At 39.6% G+C, this 21,887-nt stretch overlaps 1 protein-coding gene across 1 annotated transcript in view; it reads left to right on the forward strand.

The window, feature by feature from the left end:
- dnah6 (dynein, axonemal, heavy chain 6) overlaps positions 1 to 21,887 on the forward strand; it is a 402,938-nt gene that overhangs the window by 142,997 nt on the left and 238,054 nt on the right. The window contains exons 29-33 of the mRNA XM_063047640.1: positions 6,111 to 6,266; positions 7,986 to 8,147; positions 9,907 to 10,044; positions 16,073 to 16,240; positions 20,127 to 20,275. Coding sequence (XP_062903710.1) covers positions 6,111 to 6,266; positions 7,986 to 8,147; positions 9,907 to 10,044; positions 16,073 to 16,240; positions 20,127 to 20,275 — 773 coding nt within the window. The remainder of the gene's footprint in view (positions 1 to 6,110; positions 6,267 to 7,985; positions 8,148 to 9,906; positions 10,045 to 16,072; positions 16,241 to 20,126; positions 20,276 to 21,887) is intronic.

Consider the following 21,887-nt stretch of genomic DNA (forward strand, 5'->3'; position numbering starts at 1 on the left):
TTCCTGTAGTGGGTGAGTCCAGGACCAGAGGGCATAGCCTCAGAATAGAGGGACATCCATTTAGAATAGAGATGAGAAGGAATTTCTTTAGCCAGAGGGTGGTGAATCTATGGAATTCATTGCAACAGATGGCTGTGGAGGCCAACTCATTGAGTATATTTAAAGCAGAAGTTGATAAGTTCTTAGTTACAGGGAGAATGCAGGAGAATGGGGTTGAGAGGGCTAATAAATCAGTCACGTTGGAATGGTGGAACATACTCATTGGGCCAAGTGGCCCAATTCTGCTCCAATGTCTAATATTCAAAATTTAGTTCTACCTATAAAGCAAGCAGAAAATCAATTTAGAGAGAATATTGATTTGAAGTGGTTTATAGAAATAATAGAGTTACGAATTCTGGGGAACTATAAACTTACTGAGATGATTGGGATAAGGAAAGATGCTGCGATGAAGGTGTGGTGCACCTTGTAAATGCATGCAAAACTGTTTCTTGTTACATATTTAACTGAAAAAGTGAATTGCTATTTTGCTCCTAAGAAATTAGGGTGGCATGGTAGTGTAGTGGTTAGTACAACACTTAATAGTACCAGTGACCCTGGCTCAATTCCCACCGCTGCCTTCAAGGAGTTTGTACGTGCTCCCTGTGACCATGTGGGATTCCTTGGGGTTCTCCAGTTTCCTCCCACAATCCAAAGATGTACCAATTGGAAGGTTAATTGATCATTGTAAATTGTAAATTAAGTTAGGATTAAATTGAGGGATTGTGGGGTGGCACGGCTCGAAGGGTTAGAAACATAGAAAACCTACAGCACGATACAGGCGCTTCAACCCATGATGCTGTGCCGAACATGTACATACTTTAGAAATTACCTATGGTTACCCATAGGCCTCTATTTTCTACGTACCTATCCAGGAGTGTCTTAAAAGACTCTATCGTATCTGCCTCCAGCACCGCCACCAGCAGCCCATTCCATGCACTCACCACTCTCTGCGTAAAAAACTTACCTTTGATATCTCCTCTGTACCTACTTCCAAGCACCTTAAAACTGTGCCCTCTTGTTTTAGCCATTTCAGCCCTGGAAAAAAGCCTCTGACTATCCACACGATCAATGCCTCTCATCATCTTATACACCTCTATCAGGTCACCTCTCATTCTCCGTCGGTCCAAGGAGAAAAGGTCGAGTTTACTCAACCTGTTTTCATAGGGCATTCTCTCGAATCCAGGCAACATCCTTGTAGATCTCCTCTGCATGCTTTCTACAGCTTCCACATCCTTCCTGTAGTGAGGTGACCAGAACTGAGCACAGTACTCCAAGTGGGGTCTGACCAGGGTCCTAGAAAGCTGCAATGTTACCTTTCGGCTTTTAAACTCAATCCCACGATTGATGAAGGCCAATGCACCGTATGCCTTCTTAACCACAGCGTCAACCTGCGCAGCAGATTTGAGTGTCCTCTGGACTTGGACTCCAAGACCCCTCTGATTCTCCACACTGCCAAGAATCTTAGCATTAATATTATATTCTGCCATCATATTTGACCTACCAAAATGAACCACCTCACACTTATCTGGGTTGAACTCCATCTGCCACTTCTCAGCCCAGTTTTGCATCCTATCAATGTCCTGTTCTAACCTCTGACAGCCCTCCACACTATCCACAACACCTCAACCTTTGTGTCATCAGCAAATTTACTAACCCATCCCTCCACTTCCTCATCCAGGTCAATTATAAAAATCACGAAGAGTAGGTGTCCCAGAGTAGATCCCTGAGGCACACCACTGGTCACCAACCTCCATGCAGAATATGACCCGTCTACAACCACTCTTTGCCTTCAGTGGGCAAGCCAATTCTGGATCCACAAAGCAAGGTCCCTTGGATCCCATGCCTCCTTACTTTCTCAATAAGCTTTGCTTGGGGTACCTTATCAAATTCCTTGCTGAAATCTATATACACTACATCTACTGCTCTACCTTCATCAATGTTTTTAGTCACATCCTCAAAAAATTCAATCAGGCTCATAAGGCATGACCTGCCTTTGACAAAGCCATTCTGACTATTCCTGATCATATTATGCCTCCAGTGTTCATAAATCCTGCCTCTCAGGATCTTCTCCATCAACTTTCCAACCACTGAATTAAGAGTCACTGTAATGTAATTTCCCGGGCTATCTCTACTTCCTTTCTTGAATAAGGGAACAACATCTGCAACACTCCAATCCTCTAGAAACCTCTCCCATCGCCATTGATGATGCAAAGATCATTGCCAGAGGATCAACATTCTCCTCCTTTGCCTCCCACGGTAGCCTGGGGTACATTTCGTCCAGTCGCAGTGACTTATCCAACTTGATGCTTTCCAAAAGATCCAGCACATCCTCTTTGTTAATGTCTATATACTCAAGCTTTTCAGTCCATTGTAAGTCATCCCTACAATCGCCAAGGTCCTTTTCTGTAGTGAATACTGAAGCAAAGTATTCATTAATTATCTCTGCTATCTCCTCCAGTTCCATACACACTTTTCCACTGACTCACTTGATTGGTCCTTTTCTCTCGCGTCTTATCGTCTTGCTCTTCATCTACTTGTAGAATGCCTTGGGGTTTTCCTTAATCCTGCTAGCCAAGGCCTTCTCATGGTCCTTTCTGGCTCTCTTAATTTCATTTTTAAGCTCCTTCCTGCTAGCCTTGTAATTTTCTAGATCTCTATCATTACCTTGTTTCTTGAACCTTTCGTAAGCTTTTCTTTTTTTCTTGACTAGATTTTCAATTGCCTTTGAAAACCACAGTTCCTGTACCCTACCATCCTTTCCCTGTCTCATTGGAACGTACCTATGCAGAATGTCACACAAATATCCCCTGAACATTTGTCACATTTCTACCGTACATTTCCCTGAGAACATCTATTCCCAATTTATGCTTCCAAGTTCCTGCCTGATAGCTTCATATTTCCCCTTACTCCAATTAAACGCTTTCCTAACTTGTCTGTTCCTATTCCTCTTCAATGCTATGGTAAAGGAGATAGAATTATGATCACTATCTCCAAAATGCTCTCCCACTGAGAGATCTGACATCTGACCAGGTTCATTTCCCAATATTAGATCAAGTACAGCCTCTCCTATACATATTGTGTATAGGCTTATCTACATATTGTGTCAGGAAACCTTCCTGAACAAACCTAACAAACTCCACCTCATCCAAACCCCTGGCTCTAGGAAGATACCAATCAATATTGGGAAAATTAAAATCTCCCACTGTGACAACCCTGTTATTATTACACCTTTCCAGAATCTGTCTCCCTATCTGCTCGTCGATATCCCTGTTACTATTGGGTGGTCTATAAAAAACACCCAGTAGAGTTATTGGCCCCTTCCTGTTTCTGACTTACACTCGCAGAGACTCAGTTGACAATCCATCCATGACTTCCTCCTTTTCTGCAGCCGTGACACTATCTCTGATCAGCAGTGCCACGCCCCCACCTCTTTTGCCCCCCTCTCTGTCATTTCTGAAACATCTAAAGCCTGGCACTCTAAATATCTATTCCTGCCCCTGAGCCATTCAGGTTTCTGTAATTGCCACAACATCATAGCTCCAAGTACTGATCCACACTCTTAAGCTCATCTGATTTGTTCATGATGCTGCTTGCATTAAAATAGACACATCACAAGCCATCAGTCTGAGCACATCCCTTCTCTATTACCTGCCTATCCTCCCTCTCGCACTACCTACAAGTGTTTTCTATTTGTGAGCCAATCACCCCTTCCTCCATCTCTTCAGTTCGGTTCCCACCCCTCAGCAATTCTACTTTAAACTCTCCCCAGTAGATTTTGCAAACCTCCCTGTCAGGATATTGGTCCCCCTTGGATTCAAGTGCAACCTGTCCTTTTTGTACAGGTCACACCCGCCCCAAAAGAGATCCCAATAATCTGGAAATCTGAATCCCTGCCCCCTACTCCAATCCCTCAGCCACGCATTTATCCTCCATCTCACTCTATTCCTGTACTCACTGTCGTGTGGCACAGGCAGTAATCCCGAGATTACTACATTTGAGGTCCTGCTTCTCAACTTTCTTCCTAACTACCTGTAGCCTGTTTTCAGGACCTCCTCCCTTTTCCTACCTATGTCGTTGGTACCAATATTTACCACGACCTCTGGCTGTTCACCTTCCCACTTCAGGATATCGTGGACATGATCAGAAACATCCCGGACCCTGGCACCTGGGAGGAAAAATACCATCTGTGTTTCTTTCCTGCGTCCACAGAATTGCCTGTCTGACCCCCATAACTATAGAGTCCCCTATCACTGCTGCCATCCTCTTCCTTTCCCTACTCTTCTGAGCCACGGGGCCGGACTCTGTGCCAGAGATGTGGCACTGTTGCTTTCCCCAGGTAGGCCACCCCCCCAACAGTACTCAAGCAGGAGTGCTTATTGTTAAGGGGGACAGCCATAGGGGTACTCTCTAGTACCTGACTCTTCCCCTTCCCTCTCCTGACTGTTATCCACTTATCTGTCTCCCGAGGCCCCGGTGTGACTATTCGCCTATAGCTCCTCTTTTCACCTCCTCACTTTCCCTGACCAGACAAAGGTCATTGAGCTACATCTCCAGTTCCCTAACCCAGTCCCTAAGGAGCTGCAGCTCGACGCACCAGGCGCAGATGTGGCCATTTGGGAGGCTGGGAGTCTCCCGGACATCCCACATCTGACACCCAGTACAGAACACTGGCCTCACAGACATACTTCCTAATTCTCACAAGTAACTTACCTCACCTCAACCTGTTTTTGCCTAAGCCCCATTGCACCAAAGCCCTCCTACTCTGTCTCCCTCTAATCTGATACCTGCTCTATAAAGCTGTCTTCTTTTAAATCCTTCCCGCCAGTCTAACTCACTGACGTCCACATGCCTGCGCAGTCGTGCCTCGATCACGTTGGAAAGGCCTATTCCACACTGTATCTCAACAAATCAATAAGATTAAAAAACAATAAAAATGCTCAAGCCAAGTCCTCTAACTTAGATTAGAAAATTAGTGAGCAGAATAAAATACAGATCATATTTGAAAATAAAAAAGCAGTCCAAAATAAGAGTGTTGGATTACATATTTGCTATTTTGGTCAAATGAAAATGCATTTAATCCAATTAAATTTATTGGAAAAATGTTTCAGATCAAACTGAATTGGCAGTAGGAATTACAGAATTATAAAATATCAAACACATTTCAAGATGTAAAATTAGCGTTGTTTGTCATGTTTATTGAACTGTGTCACTTTGCGTCAATGGTCAGCACATGCACGGACTTTTTGGGGGCAGCACACAAGTATCAGCATGCTTGCAGCGCCAGCATAGCATGTCCACAGTTTACAAACCCTAACCCCTATGTCTTTTGAACCTGGGAGGAAACCAGAGCCCACAGAGGAAACTCAAGTAGTCATAGGAGAACATACAATCACCTTTCCGACAGTGGCAAATAAAGAAAAAAGGTTGGAAGATTTTATGGGTGGAGGGTTACCCCTAAAACAGGTTTAGAAGAGGAAATATAAAATAAATACTCTGAAAAATATCCAAACACGAGGAAATCTGCAGATGCTGGAAATTCAAGCAACACACATAAAAAATGCTGGTGCACACTGCAGGCCAGGCAGCATCTATAGGAGGAGGTACAGTTGACGTTACGGGCCGAGACCCTTCGTCGGGACAATCCTGACGAAGGGACTCGGCCCATAACGTCGACTGTACCTCTTCCTATAGATGCTGCCTGGCCTGCTGCGTTCACCAGCATTTTTTATGTGTGTTACTCTGAAAAATATGGTGGGTGGCGGAAATAATGAAGTACTTCACTTCTGATGTGTACACACCCGATGAAATCTGCACTGTTAAATCTGGGCAAATATTTGGTAGGCATTATTTTACTAAATCCCACCAATGAATTTAAAGCTAATCAAAATCAATTATTATGGTCTGGTAAGCTATTAAAATAACTGCTATGAACTAGTTTTACGTAAACATCATTTGAAATGTGCAACTAAAACAGTTAGAAATGGCAGTGTATATTTGTATAAGATTTTTCATATAGTTTGTTTGAGAGGTTTATAGTTCTATTAATAATGTTTGTTGTTTCATGTGTACAGGTGGATAATGTGAATAACTTTGAGTGGCAGAGACAGTTGCGCTATTACTGGGATCTTGATGCAGACAACTGTGTAGCTATGATGGCTTTATCTAACTACACATATGGCTATGAGTACCTTGGAGCATCTCCTCGGCTGGTGATTACGCCACTTACTGTAGGTATATTTGGATAAGAAGATAGTTACATGGTATTTAAAATAGAAAGTAAGCAATAGAAATATTAATGAATGGATATCTCTGCTGGAATGAAAAATCACTATCAGTGACAGACATGTCAGTTTTTTTGTCACCTTATCTGTCCTGCGACCAATTATGGAGCAAAACATTGAATCTATCATTTGATAAAAACTTTCATATGGAACTTATGTCATTTTTTTCTGTAGACCTAGCATTCTGGAAAATATAAAAAGGTCTTCTCTTGCTTTATGCTGCAATTTCATTCAGTGGGTCAACAGTTTAATTACCAAGTTTGACATTCCTTGGTGTGATTTGGTAGATGATTTACTTTGTCCATTTTCTTTGCACTGATTGGGAAATGTTGTCTCAAGTTAATTACATCTTTGAATAAAAGAATTACTAGTAGAAGGGGAAAATTAGAAAACTGTATGAAGTATTTGTTTATCCTTACTACAACTCATTCAGGTGAATGATTGTCCAAGTATTTTTCAAAAAATCCTCTGTTGCAGTAAGTGTCATTCTTACCTGTTCATAGAAAGCTGATCTCCTGTCTTTGCTATTTAAGGAGCATTGCAGCTGCCATTTAGTGCTGATGACATCACAACACTAGTAGAGTATAAATCTGGTGCACTGGGAGTAGCTGTCTTTTTTTTTACTTTGCTGGGCTCACCAATGGACTGGAGTTGCGACCGGTACAGTGGGAACAGTGAAAGTGTGCTGTAGTGAGAGAGGACCTGAACACATATGTTAGATAACTACAGTGGATACTGGTTAATTGAGACATATTGGGAGCAGTATATTTTTGCCCAGTTAAGCAGCTGCCTCAATTGTTTGAAGTTTCATGGAAATAGTTAAAAAGGTATAAACAAGACAAATTATTATTTCACTGAGTAACAAATTATGTATTTAGATAAAGTAAAGAACAAATTATAACACTACTTATACTACTGTACTTTCAAACTGTGTATTAGTTCCTAATACTGTTGTTATCGACACAATCATTCATCCAGTGTTTGCTGCTGTGTTCTTTTGTATGACTGAATATGAACAAAATCAGCACAGATACCTAGTGCAGATGATGAACTGCCTTCGTACAATGCTTTTGACGACTGCATCCTTCAAATCTTCATTTTGATTGTAACATTCAATATGTCAAGTCAAGTCAAATTTATTTATATAGCACGTTTAAAAACAACCCACGTTGACCAAAGTGCTGTACAGATCAGCACTTTGGTCAACATTTGTCAATGCCTTTAAATTCTTCATAGTCCGAACTTGTTGAAGTAGTGAAATTGTTTCATTTTCACTCCTGGCCATTTCTGGCATCTCCAAGCCTGAATGTTTAAAACCACAGTGAGTAAAACAGTTTTGAATTATTTCTCTCCAACTATCAGTGACAAAAATTACTGCTTTTTGAAGACAAACGCATGCACTTGATGGCATTTAAACACTGTTTGCAGTAAGCAAGGTGTAGCATCTAATGGCCACACAAATACATGCAATTGATACTAGCTACAAAGTGCTCAGCAGCAGTCTCTTGTCCCAGTTAACTTACCATTAGTGAGTGTCTTCTGCCCCCAGTCACTGAACCCATGAACCTTATTTTACACAACACACTTAACACACTCATTCTATATTTTGTAATATGTATAATGTATTCATAAATGTAACTGAACGTATTGTCTTTGGTATCCTAGGATCGTTGTTATCTGTGCCTCATGGGAGCTCTGCAGTTAGATCTAGGAGGAGCTCCAGCGGGTCCCGCTGGTACTGGTAAAACAGAAACAACCAAAGACCTTGCTAAGGCTCTGGCCATCCAATGTGTGGTCTTCAATTGTTCTGAAGGATTAGATTATAAGGTGAATTAATGTTCATCAAAGTTCAATTATGTCAATTATTTTATTGAATAAGAAGACAGATTCTCCATTTAAAAAAAGGATTTCTTTTCTCTATATTCAGCAGTGGAAATTTCCTCAGCCCAGAATTTGTGATCTGCAGTCAAGCAGTGGTATTTATTGCGGACCTTGAGAAAAAGACCATTACATATATCCAGAAATCTCTGCAGTGACACTGTTAAAATACTTTAATGTACCCAGTACCTGTGAGCTAGTCATAGAATCATTGTGTTATACAGCATGGAAACAGGCCATTTGGCTCAACTCATCCATGCTGACCAAGTTGTCTGTCTACCTTAGCTAGTCTCATTTGCCTGCATTTGGCACACTTACCTCAAAACTATTCCTATATCTATACACCTGTCTAAATGTCTTTTAAACATTATAAACGCACTTGCATCTACAGCTTCTTCTGGCAGATAATTCCATATACCTCTGTGTGAAAAAAAGATGTCCCTTAGATCCCTTTTAAATCTTTCTGCTCTCACCTGAAATCTATGCGTTCGAGTTTTAGACTTCTTTACCCCTTTAAAAAGATCCTTCATTATTTTATATTCTATAAGGTCATCCTTCAGCGTCCTACACACCAGAGAAAACAAGTCCCAGTTCATTGAATTTTACTTTCTAACTGAGGACCTCCAGTCCCAGTAACATACTCATGAATCTTTTTTACATCATTCCAGGTTAATGACATCCTTTCTGTAGCTGGGTGACCAGTATTGCACAAAATACCCTAAATGTGCTCTCACCATTGTAAGACAATGTCCAAACTCCTGTACACAATCCCTGGCCAATGAATGCAAGCATACCAAATGTCTGCTTAACCAGCCTGTGGACCCATGTCTGCATTTTCAGGGAGCTATGCAAGTTAACCCCAGGTTACGCAACACTTTTCAGGGCCTTACCATCCACTATGTCAATCCACCCTAGCTTTACTTGCATAACTGCATACCTCACTGTTATTTGAACTAAATTCCACCTGCCATTCTCTAGTGCACTTTCTCAACTGATTTAGATTGTGTTGTAATCTTAAATAACTTTCTTCAATTTTGGTGGAATCTGCAAATTTACTAACCATGCAACACTACTCTCATCCAAACTATTAATGTGGAGGACAAACAATAGTGGACCTAGCTTCAAAGGCCTTGCTAAAGTCCATGTAGACAGCATTCAAAGCTCTGCTATCATCAATCCTCTTTGGCACTCCTTCAAGAAAATAATTATATTTGTGAGACATGGATTCCTATGTACCAGCTGTCCTGATTATCCAAGAAACATTATTTTATTAGTTAACTTCTAAAATCTATTACAAAATAATAAATTAAGGTTTATTATCATATGATTAAAATAGAAGATGAAATACATATATCTTCTCAACAAAACTTAAATTATTTCAATATTCCAAATATTTTCCATTGTCCCTGAGGAATATATAGTGCACAAAGTTATTTTAATAGTTTTCTAAGCACTTAGTTGAGTACACCGTTGATACAGTCTAAATACAGTCTAAATGCTTAAATAGTAAAGGTCTCTCACATTTTTGGGGTATTTTGTAGCAGAGCTAGCTGCAAGCTATTAAACTCACACTTGTTTTTATTGCTTTCCCTTGCTTTGAGCTGGAAAAATCCGCATGCATTGAAATTCAGAGACAATTGATGACATTAACTATGGCATTTCTGTTTTAAATTATATGTATGAAAATTAAGTTTATATTGTTCTTTAGATGATGGGACGATTCTTCAGTGGTTTAGCCCAGTCTGGAGCCTGGTGTTGCTTTGATGAGTTCAATCGGATTGATATTGAAGTACTCTCTGTGATTGCACAGCAGCTTATCACGATCCGAACTGCTAAAGCGGCAAAGGTAGCGTCATTGTTTTGATACAATGTAACTTAATTATCAAATGACTATTTTGTCTAAGAAAATAGGAGTGAATTTCTATTGGTGTTTGTCTCTTAATGAATTGTTATTTTACAGAGGAAACATGGAGACTTCAAAGAAGCAGTACAACAGTATTTTCAGCATGGATTTGTATCTCACAATAATATTATAGCTGAACAACATGAAAATACATTCCATAATAATTTGTAGATGACAGAAAGATAGGCGTTGAAGAAGCAGGGAGAATGTAGAAAGACTTAGATGGATTAGGAGAATGGACAAGGAAGGGGCAGAAGGAATATTGTGTAAGGAAGTGTATAGTCATACATTTTGGTAGATGGATAAAGGTGTGGATTATTTTCTTAACACAGAAAAAATTCAGAAATCAGAGGTGCAAAGGGACCTGGAAGACTTGTGGACCACTCTTAGTGCAAAGGAACTTGGGGGTGTTCATGCAAGATTCCCTAAGTGTTACCATGAAGGTTCAGTTCGTGATAAGGAAGCAAATGCAAAGTTAACATTCATTTCAAGAGGACTAGAATATAAAAGCAAAGATGTAATGCTGAGGCTTTATAGAGCTAGCTCTGACTGCACTTAGGAGAATTGTGAACAAATATGGGCTCCTTATTATCTAAGAAAAGATGTGCTGGCATTGGAGAGGATCCAAAGGAGTTCATGAAAATGATTCCAGAAATGAAAGATTCCAGATATGAGGAGCGTTTGATGTTTCTTGGCCTGTAATCATTGGAGTTTAGAAGAATGAGGGAGGATCTCATTGATGTCTATCAAATATTAAAACACCGAGATAGAGTGAAGGGGATGTTTCCTACAATAGGGTGGGCTAGGACTAACGAGCACTGCCTCAAAATAAAGGGATGTCTTTCAGAACAGAGATGAGGAGGAATTTCTTTAGGCAGTGGGTGATGAATCTGTGGAATTTATAGCCACAGATGGCTGTAGAGGCTATGTTATTGAGTATATTTAAAGCAGAGCTTGATAGATTCATGATTAGTCAGGGCTCAAAGGGATGCGGGGAGAAGGCAGGAGAATAGGTTTGAGAGAGATAATAAATCAGCCATGATGGAATGGTGGAGCAGACTTGATAGGCCGAATGGCCTAATTCTGCTCCTATATCTTATGGTCTTATGGACTAATATTCAGCATGTAAATTATATTAAATGGGTTTATAATGGTTGAATATCTTTTTGTATAATAAAAAGGATCTAAGGTTTTGTGCTTGGTAGTACTTCATCACAGTTCCAGGGACCCTGATCTTGGATGTTGTTTGCCTGAAATCAGTACATTTTCTGCATGACCACCTAAGTTTCCGTAGGGTACTCTAGTTCCTCACACATTGCAAAAAATATGCCCATAGCTTAATTACCCACTGTAATTACCCCTTAGTATATTTTAATGAAAATAAACAATCAAAGAGGAATTGAACACATTACAGCTCAGGGCATTCTGGAATTTAGAGTTTAATTCTGGACCATTCTGTAAGGAGTCTCTTTATGTTCTCCCTGTGGGATGTGTGGGTTTACTCCAGGTGCTCTGGTTTCCTCCCACAGTCCAAAGACATACCGAGTAGATAAACTGGTCATTGTAAATTGTCCTGTGATTTGGTTAGCATTAATTAGGATTATTGAGGGTTACTGGGGTGCTACGACTCGAAGGGCCAAATCTGCACTGTGTTACTTAAAAAATACATAAAATAGAATAAGTTGCAGGAATACAGGGTGGTAAGGACACATGAAATGGGACAAAAGAGGTCCAACATAGATCCAATAAATTGACTGGCTTCCTTCTCTGGGGTTATAAGAAAGTAAATTGATAATCTGATCTTAACTACATTACAGCAGAGGAAAGAGGTTAAAAACAAAATCATCTTTTGAATTAAATACACTGTATCTACCATACATATATCTATATCTATAGACATATTATATATGCATCTCCAATTAACTTTTCAGATAGGCTGGAAAAATGACCATTTTTATTTAGCTTTATTATGAAGGATTTTTTATCCACAACTAGAAAATTGATGTGCAAGATGACCATGACATTTAGATCACGTTTAAAGTGGAATCTTCAGTTTGAGGAAGCACAATACAGGGAAGATTATGAAAAAGTGCACTAAGGTTTATTAGGATTATAAAAAGGTGAACACAATGATCAGAAATTTGAAAACTGCATTCTCTGGAGCTAAGTAAATTGAAGAGAAGTGCAAAATGTTCTGGAAGTAATCTATATGGTAAATCATGAAGTATTAAAACAAAATGGAAAACGTCGGATTTTTTCCCTAAGAAAATAATAGTATTTGGAAAATGAATTATTGTAAATGATCATATTTAGCATTTTACAGGGACGGAGAAACTTCAAATAAAGCTTCAAGTACAAATGTAACTTGATTGTAATTTACTGCTAAGATTAACACTGCTGCAATGGATTACACGTTGTCCATTATGATTTCTGATTCTTTATGTAAATATTCTCTATCAGTGTAGCAAAAGCTGGTCTTGTGAGTTTGAGTTGATATTTTGTGAATGCTAGAGAACTTTGCCCTCTATTAATTGCATATGCTGTCTTGACTAAGGATATTTGAGAATCTATTGGAAGGGAAATAGCCTTTCAAAGTCCTCAAATCATGGAGACTTTACCCAATCTTTATCTTTGTCCAGCTCACTTGAACTGATAATTAAGGCAAAAATGATTTCTTCAGTGAACCAGATTGCCTTTAATAACAATCCAGAAGCTTTATGGTTTCCATTACTAGATTTCCTGTATTAGTTTGTTACCGGTATTTAAATTCCCCAGCTGTAGTGCCGGATTTGAACTCATGTCATTGGACTAATTGTCCAGAACTTTGACTGCCTAACCACTGTATTATTGCATCCCAAAGGTAGGGTCACTATAAAAATAAAAGCTGATTGACCAGTACCTATCACTTTCAGTGACCTGTCAAAGTTGAATTTTATTCCCTTTATCTATAAAATTAGGCTAATTCCTGGAATGAAAGAGTGCCCTATTAAGAGCAATAAAATAATTTAGATCAGTACTGTTTGGTACAAATGGCTGATAATGACACTCATCAAAAACTCCATTCCCACCATACTGAACAATCACCAATATGCTTACTGACTGAACTGCTCTGCAACAGACGCCATAGCATCTGTCATGCACCTGGTTCTGACACACCTAGAAAACAAGGACACTTGTGTCAAAATGCTGTTTCTGGATTTCAGTTCGGCATTCAAACTATTACCCCATAGACCCTGGTGAAGAAACTCTTACTCCTTGGTTTAAATACACCAGTGCAACTGGGTGTTGGATTTCCTAACCAACAGACCTCAGATAGTCAGGATGCATAAGCACTCCTTCCTCCCTATCATCCTCAATATGGGTGTCCCTCAGGGTTTTATGCTGAGCCCATAGCCGTACTCTCTGCTCACACACTAGACACCCGAGTAATCACATTGTCAAGTTCACTGATGACATGACAGTGGCAGGACTCATTACCAATAGCAGATGGCCTACAGAGAGGAGGTGGAAGAGTTAAGGTCTGGTGGCAGGCAAATAACCTCTTCCTCAATGTCAGCAAGTCAAAGGAAATGGTTGTTGACTTCAGGAGATCTTGTACCACTCGCAACTCCATTTACGTGGGTGGCACAACAGTGGAAATTGCGAGCAGTTTCAAACTCCAAGGACTGCACATTAAGTACATCCTCTCATGCTCCAAAAACATGATACAATATCAGGAAAGCTCACCAATGCTTCTACTTTCTGAGGAGGCTGAAGAGAGTATTGCACATCAATACTCACAACCTTCTACAAATGTGCAGTAGAAAGCATCCTAACATACTGCTTTACTGCATGGTTTGGAAATTTCAAGGCAGCAGACAGGAAGGCTCTAAAACGGGTAGCCAAAATAGTCCAACGCATCACCAGTACCAGTCTACCTGCCATCAAGGACATATATACAGAAAGGTACCAGAAGAAGGCCAGCAATATCATGAAGGATCCCACCCATCCAGCCCATAGACTGTTTGTCCCACTCCTAACAGGGAGGAGGCCATGTAGCATCCACACCAGGACCACCGGTCATGAAAACAGTGACTTTCTCCAAGCAGAAAGGCTAATAAATATCTCCATCCCACCACCACTACTTTATAATTTCCTGCCAGAGTCACCTTTCGTACAGGCACTCCTGTGCCTAGTGTAACTTCACGGACATACAATCAATCTCTGTATATAAGCTCTTTTATATATTTATACAGTAGTTGTTGTGTTTTTTTATTGTGTTCTGTGGGGGGATCCTGGAGTGCCCCTATTAACTGATTGAAGAGAGACAGAGAGAGACATTTATCATTGAAGGTTTGTTTGGAAAGGAGAGAGAGACAGAGATACTTACCACAGATATGTTGCTTTTGAAAAGAGAGAGAGAGACGAAGATTAACGGTTGGACTGTCACTAAGGCATTGGAAGTAACTTTGGATTTTTACTGAGTTTAGAGTTGGAGACAGCACCGAGCAGCTCGAAGGTTGCTATGGTGACCGAAGGTGGTGTTATTTAATGGACACATGATCTGGACACTGAATGAGCATTGTTGTCCCTGCAGAGAAAGTGGGTTTTGGAGGATCGATCAGGCGGATCGATCTAACTTGCTATTCCATCGGTGAAGAAGGGGTTGACTGGTGGGGAGTTGTCTATGTGTCCACCCTCACCTGGGTGATAGCTCCACCACAGAAGACCGATCCCCCTGGTTAAAGTCACAGTCGGTGACTTGTAAAGGATTTCGGAGGACAACGAGAAAATCGATGGCATCAGCTCAACTGAAGACTCAACTCACTCACTCACTCTCTCTCTCTCTCTCCCCCCATCCCCCATCACTGCTCAACTAGATACCACAAACTGAACTGAACTGAACTTTACTCAACATCGTAAGACTGTATCTTTTTACCCCTAGACTTAAAGAAGCTTGGTTTTTCATACATATATATTCCACACTTACTTTTATATATAATCATTGCTAACCTGTTTGATTTATTTACATTTATATTACTGTATTGCATAGTTACTAATAAATATTATTAGTTGTTAGCAAAATGAGACTCCAAAGTGGTTTCTATTTCTGCTGGTTCTTTATCCCCGTCACGGGGTACGTGACAGTTCTTTCTCCCAATGTCTTTTTTTGTGCTGCATCGGATCTGGAGTAACAATTATTTCACTTGTGTACTGGAAATGATATTAAACAATCTTGGATCTTAAACAAGTCTGAGTTAAGAAGAATGGTAGATGATCTCATTGAAACATATACAATCCTTAGATGGCTTGGCAGTGATGATGTTGAGACACTTATACCAGAGGGAGAATCCCAGATGAGGGGACATGGGTATATGATTAGGATGTTTATTTAATACTGAAGTTACCATGTTTTGCAGAAAGCAATATATCTCTGGAATTCTCCATCCTAGGAAGTTCTGGAGGCTAGATCATGCCTAATGGGACATTTAAGAGAAGGTAGATACATTTTTTTTTAAGATCAGGGAGTTTAGTGTTTTTGGGAACTAGAACAGAAGAGCAGATGAGGTCTGAGCAAGTCTACTTGTCTTATTACTTTCCTAAGATTTTCTGAAATGAAGTGAGGTGGGATGAGGCTTGTGTGTTTCATTTCTGAACATAGACTGAGGAAGTAATTGCCCTTGATAGTGATCTACACAATATTACAACAGCCTATTAATAATATTTATCAAGCTTCAGTAATGTAGAATGATTAACATGCTAGTGAGGCAATTTAACTACACATAAGTTGTCATTTAAATGAAGAATGGAACTTTTCAGAACTTTACATTTATTGGTGAAATAATTAAACAATTGAGAGCTTTACTTTATATGTTTTCCTTTCTTTATTGATCTAAATCGTTAAAATTTTGGACAAATGCCAATGAATGTGCTGAACCTTCAAAAGAAAAGTAAATCAGGAAACATAATAATTTTTGCCTCTTTTCTGTAGCTCTCTCGTTTCATGTTTGAAGGCAGAGAAATCAAGCTGGTTATGTCTTGTGCCGCATTCATCACTATGAACCCTGGTTATGCTGGAAGAACAGAACTTCCAGACAATCTGAAGGCTCTTTTTAGACCAATTGCAATGATGGTTCCAAACTATGCCCTGATTGCTGAGGTAATCAAACCATTGAGCTTTTGTTCATGTCTCTTACAATAATTTTGTTGGTTTATTTTGCTAAAGATAGGATTAATACCATTAGTCAAACTAATGAACATTTTTAATAGTGTGGTGCTACAGCATTATAAAGTAGCAGTTAAAATGATGCTATTACAGCTCGAGGCGGCGGAGCTTGGAGTTCAATTTTGGGTTCCTCTGTAAGGATTCTCTACATCCTCCCTGTGGTATGCATGGATTTTCTCCTACAGGCCAAAGACATACCAGTTAGTTGGTTATTAGGTCATAGTAAATTGTCCTGTGATTAGGTTAAGGTTAAATTCGTGGTTGTCAGAGGTTGCTGTGCCAATGCTGTTCAAAGGACCAGAGGGGCCTATTCCATGGTATATGTCTAAGTGAAATAAAAAATTAATAAACTTTGAACAGTTTTGTTCAATTCTTTGTTTAATAATTTAAAATAAAGCAAGAGGATATATTTCAAAATCTTTGCTCTAAGACAAGTGAACAGTGTGTAACAGTTGGAGAGAGAAGGAGAGAAACTTGCACTATTTTCAGAGCTCTTCATTCTTTAGATAGTTCCTTAAACTGAAAATGGAACTAATAGATTAGATCATGTCCAAATTAAAAAGCATTCATAGTTTCCCAAAAGAAGCTAGAAGTAGGACCGAAAGCTGGTGATTTGATGATTGGCATGCAATTAGTTTTGAAATCATATTACTCAACCCTGTGGCAACAAAAGCAGAGAGATCAGGAAGGTGGTAAGAATTGGCACTGTGTAAGAAAATGGGATAGGGTCTGTATTTATTGATAATATTTATTGTATAGATCTGAAAGTGCTCTTACAGCTCTAAGATCTCCAATAAAGTGGGTGAGAGCTCAAGAAACTGACTGATTACTGACTCAGTTACACTCCCTACTTATATACAGTAAACACATGACCAATATGATAAACAACACTCACAAAATGCTGGAGGAGCTCAAAAGGCCAGGCAGCATTGAAGAAAAAGAGCACAGTTGATGTTTCAGCTGAGATGGTGCTGCCTGGTTTGTTGAGTTCCTCCAGCATTTTATGCGATTTGTTTGGACTTAGAGCATCTGCAGATTTTCTCTTGTCTGTGATTCGACCAATGTGATAATCTCATGTTGCAGACCAAGCAGTAAATGACAGCTACCATTTTGACACAGATATTAGTTTTAAACCATCAAATTAATTTCAAGTGCAGCCCTCTCACGGTGCTGCTATTGGTCATGGGACTCAGTGATGAAAAGGCATAAACTTCCCATTAACTTAGCCCATCCAAATACCCCAAAGCGCTTCTATATCCTCCTCAGAACTCACATAATGAAACAGATATAGAGACTATCTTAACTTTTTCGTATGTGCATAAAAAATATAAAGTGAAATGTGTTGTTGGCGTCAAATCAAATTAGTGCAGATTGTGCTGGAAAGCCCCCACGTGTTGCCATGCTTCCGTGCCAACGTAGCATGCCTACAACTCACTAACTCTAACCATGCAATGTGGGAGGAAAGTGGAGCATTTGAAGAAAATCTATGGGTTCATGGGGAGAACATACAAACTTCTGATGGACAGTGGCGAGAATTAAGCCCCAACTGGTGATTGCTGACACTATAACAATGTTATGCTAACAGCAGATTTGTATTATCAGAAAACATCGATAGATTGCATTCAGCCGGTCAGGCAAATTATTGCTATAAATTGAATAACTGAAGCCCTTGCATAGATCCCTGTTTCACAGATTCTAAATCTGAAAGTTACCTGTCGGTTCCTACTGTGATTTTGAATGTAGACCAGTCACAATCTATATCAGTATATCAACTGCGATCTTGTGTGTTTAATAACTAACCAATTGTAGAACTTTTCCTACCACTGCTGTCAAACTAAGTGCTGTGTGGTTCTCTCTCCATCTTGTTCTACGAGGGGTGATTGATAAGTTCATGGCCCAAGGTAGAAGGAGTCAATTTTAGAAAACCTAGCACATTTATTTTTCAACATAGTCCCCTCCTACATTTACACACTTAGTCCAGTTGTCGTGGAGCATACAGATCTTGGACCTCCAGAAAGTGCCCACGGCAGGGGTGATTGATAACTTCGTGGCCTAAGGTAGAAGGAGATGAGTTATACAGCTCTTGTTACATGCACATGCAGTTCAACTCTTTGAGTGATTATATAGAAAGTTTGAAGTTAATAATTCATCTTATTCTACCTTAGGCCACGAACCTATCAATGACCCCTGATAAGTTATTAACTGATGAGTTATTAACCTCAAACTTTCTGCATAATCACTCAAAGAGTTGAACTGCATGTGCATGTAACGAGAGCTGTATAACTCATCTCCTTCTACCTTAGGCCATGAAGTTATCAATTACCCCTGTTGTGGGCACTTTCTGGAGGTCCAAATCCACGACTGCTGGACTTAAGCCTGAATTATACTTCTGCGTTAACTGGACACCGTAACCTACGCAAGTGACTTATGCGCATTGTGAGCATTTATACTTGTGTGTTGGTCTGTCTGCATCACTCTGCTATTCGTGCACATTGTGCATGCACACACACACTTGCCTGCGCAAGGCTTCATGGTCATGGTAGTCTTTCTCGGGATAAACAAGAAGCGAGCGTCTTTTTTCATAAAAGTGAAATGTGTCCTCCATATTTTCAGAGATCTGTAAAGCTTTATGGAAAGCATTGCAGCCAGAGTTCCTTCCCTGCCCTTCAGTCGCCCAATGGGAAGCTATTGCAGAGTAGGAGGAAATGCGATGCTACCAAGCGGACCAATCGCAGCTGTTGCAGTCTGCGTTGTCATGACGCGCAGTTACATTTTGGGAGAGGTGCGCGTCGCAGCAACGCAGGCTCTCTCGTAGGGTTCCGCGTCGGCTTTGCGTAGGGTTTGCGGCGACGCAGTACTTACGGAGAGGTGTTGATGCAGAAGTATAAATCAGGCTTAAGTGTGTAAATGTAGGAGGGATTATGTTGAAAAATAAATGTACTAGGTTTTCTATAATTGACTCTTTCTACCTTAGGCCATGAACTTATCAATCACCCCTTGTAAATAGTGGGAATAAAACTGTGGGAACTATTGTAGAATCTATGGAATATGGTGAGATGACAATCAGTTCATCCACTTTCTCCATATCCACTTTTTTCGAAACTTTAGGATGCAATTTATCAGGTTCTGAGATTTATCAGCATTCAGTCCCCGTATTTTTTCCAATCCTTTTTCTCATTATTGCTGATTTCTGTCAGTTCATCAGACTTATTCTCCTCTAGTTCCATAAATTTTTTTTGTGTTTACTTTCAAGAAAGCAAACACAAAAATTGTCTCTCTGATCCTATTGACTTTCTGGACAAAATTATGATGTGCTGCTATTTAATTATTCTCAAACAAACAGATTCATACGTATACTAGTTGGACAAAACTCTTCCCAGAATTAAATAATGTTGCTAAATAAGAAATCCTTATGTCTTAGGTATTTGTCTATTTCTGTCAGAGCTTGTTTGTTTCAGTAGTAGTTTTTTTCTAACCTAAAAATAGACTCTTTAGAATTATATAAGTAATAGATATTCTTTCATTCAGTTGTTCCTGCCAGTGCTGTTTCCATGCCATCATATCTGACTTGCATATATAAAGAATAAGTCTATGGATGGGTGATATTGTTATGTATTCAAGGGAACAGTAAAACATAGATTCCATTTGCAATGTGTGCTCATTTCTATGCTATTTACTCTGCTACATTGCTTAAAATCTTGAGTAAATTTGGATTCTTGTCTAGCTAACCCTTGATTTGATAAATTAAAATTATGAATACAAATCACTAGGCAAATCCTTGCCTTTTTATTTTTTTTAAAATTATTTTTGTTCGTTTTAGGTTATTTTGTACTCAGAAGGTTTTGAATCCAGCAAAATTTTGGCCAGAAAGATGACCCAGATGTACAAACTATGTAGTGAGCAGCTCTCCCAGCAAGATCATTATGATTTTGGCATGAGGGCAGTCAAATCCGTTCTTGTCATGGCTGGGTAAGGAAGCAAGTTCATATGTGTCCTCTGTGTACTTAAGAAGAAAGTTTTTCAACCTGTACCTGTAAACTGCGAATTTTCAATCAGCTTGCTGATAAACTAACTGCCAAAAAATCAGTAAGTTTCCATAAAGTGTGGAAACAATTTGATGAGTGTAGTTGAATTTTTAACTCAGGGCATTTCAGAATAATCCTTAATTTGTTCACAAAAATTAAAGAGCAATGGTATGATACTAATCTTAAAATTGAACAGGATAATTAATGTTAAGTTAGAGAAAAGATAACAGAGCCACTTTAGTTTACAATTAAAAAATCATTAAAGCAAGTATTGATACCAGGTGAGTAGGTAATGCCAATGTGATCTCTATATTTAAGCAGGATGATAGCGCAGGAACTGAATCTTTACACGAGGTTGTAATCTAGAACATTTAAAATTGTAATGTACAGATTAGTCAACATGGATTTAAAAAGAGAGGAATCTGTGAATATTTCAAAGAAAAGATAGCTAGATATGATATAAAATATCATGTTTGGACTTGGTCCAGAACCCAGAGAATCCCGAAATGAAAGGTAGAATAGTTATAAAACTGAATATTAAACAGAGTTCAGGGGTAAAAGTAAATAATCATACTGTCAAAATTTATGTGCTAGGGCATCTAGCTAAAATGGAGTCAATGGGAATTCAGGGGGAATCCCTCCACTGGTTGGAATCATACCTGACACAAAGGAAGATGGTTGTGGTGGTTGGAGATCAATCATCTCATCCTTAGGACATCACTGCAGGAGTTCCTCAGGGAAGTGTCCTAGGACCAACCATCTTCAGCGCCTTCATCAAGATCTTCCTTCCGTCAAAAGATCAGAAGTGGGGATGTTCGCAGATGACTGCACAGTGTTCTGCATTATTTGTGACTCTTCAGATAGTGAAGCAGTTCATACCCAAATGCAGCAGGACCTTAACAATATCCAGGCTTGGGCTGACAAGTAGCAAATAATATTCGAGCCACACAAATGCCAGGCAATGACCATCTCCAACAAAAGAGGCTTTAACTATTGCCCCTTGACATTCAGTGGCATCACCATCACTGAATCCCCTACTATCAACATCCTGGGGGTTACCATTGACAGTAAACTGAACTGGTCTAGTCATATAAACACCATGGCTATCAGAACAGGTCAAAGGCTAGGAATCCTGTGACATGTAACTCACCTCCTGACTCCCCAAATCCTGTCCACTATCTACAAGCCTCAGGTCGGGAATGTAATGGAATACTTGCCATTCGTCTGGATGAGTGTAGCTCCAGCAACACTCAAGAAGCTGGACACCATCCGGTTCAAGGCAGCCCACTTGATTGGTACCCCTTCCACGAGCATCCAGTCCCTCCATCATCAACAAACATTTGCAGCAGTATGTACCTGATAGAGTGTATATATAGCGTGGCATCCCGAAACCCCCTCCCCCTGCACAAACTGAACAGAAACATTGATCCCCCCCAAAATAAACCCTCCTCCGCATAAAAAGTCGAACAGAACTCAATAGAACATCAACTCCCAAACACCCTCAGCTTGCACAACAAAACAGAATAGGAATGGGATATAAAACATACAGAAAATAA

Source organism: Mobula hypostoma, chromosome 5, assembly GCF_963921235.1.
Source record: "Mobula hypostoma chromosome 5, sMobHyp1.1, whole genome shotgun sequence".
Lineage (NCBI taxonomy): Eukaryota > Metazoa > Chordata > Chondrichthyes > Myliobatiformes > Myliobatidae > Mobula > Mobula hypostoma.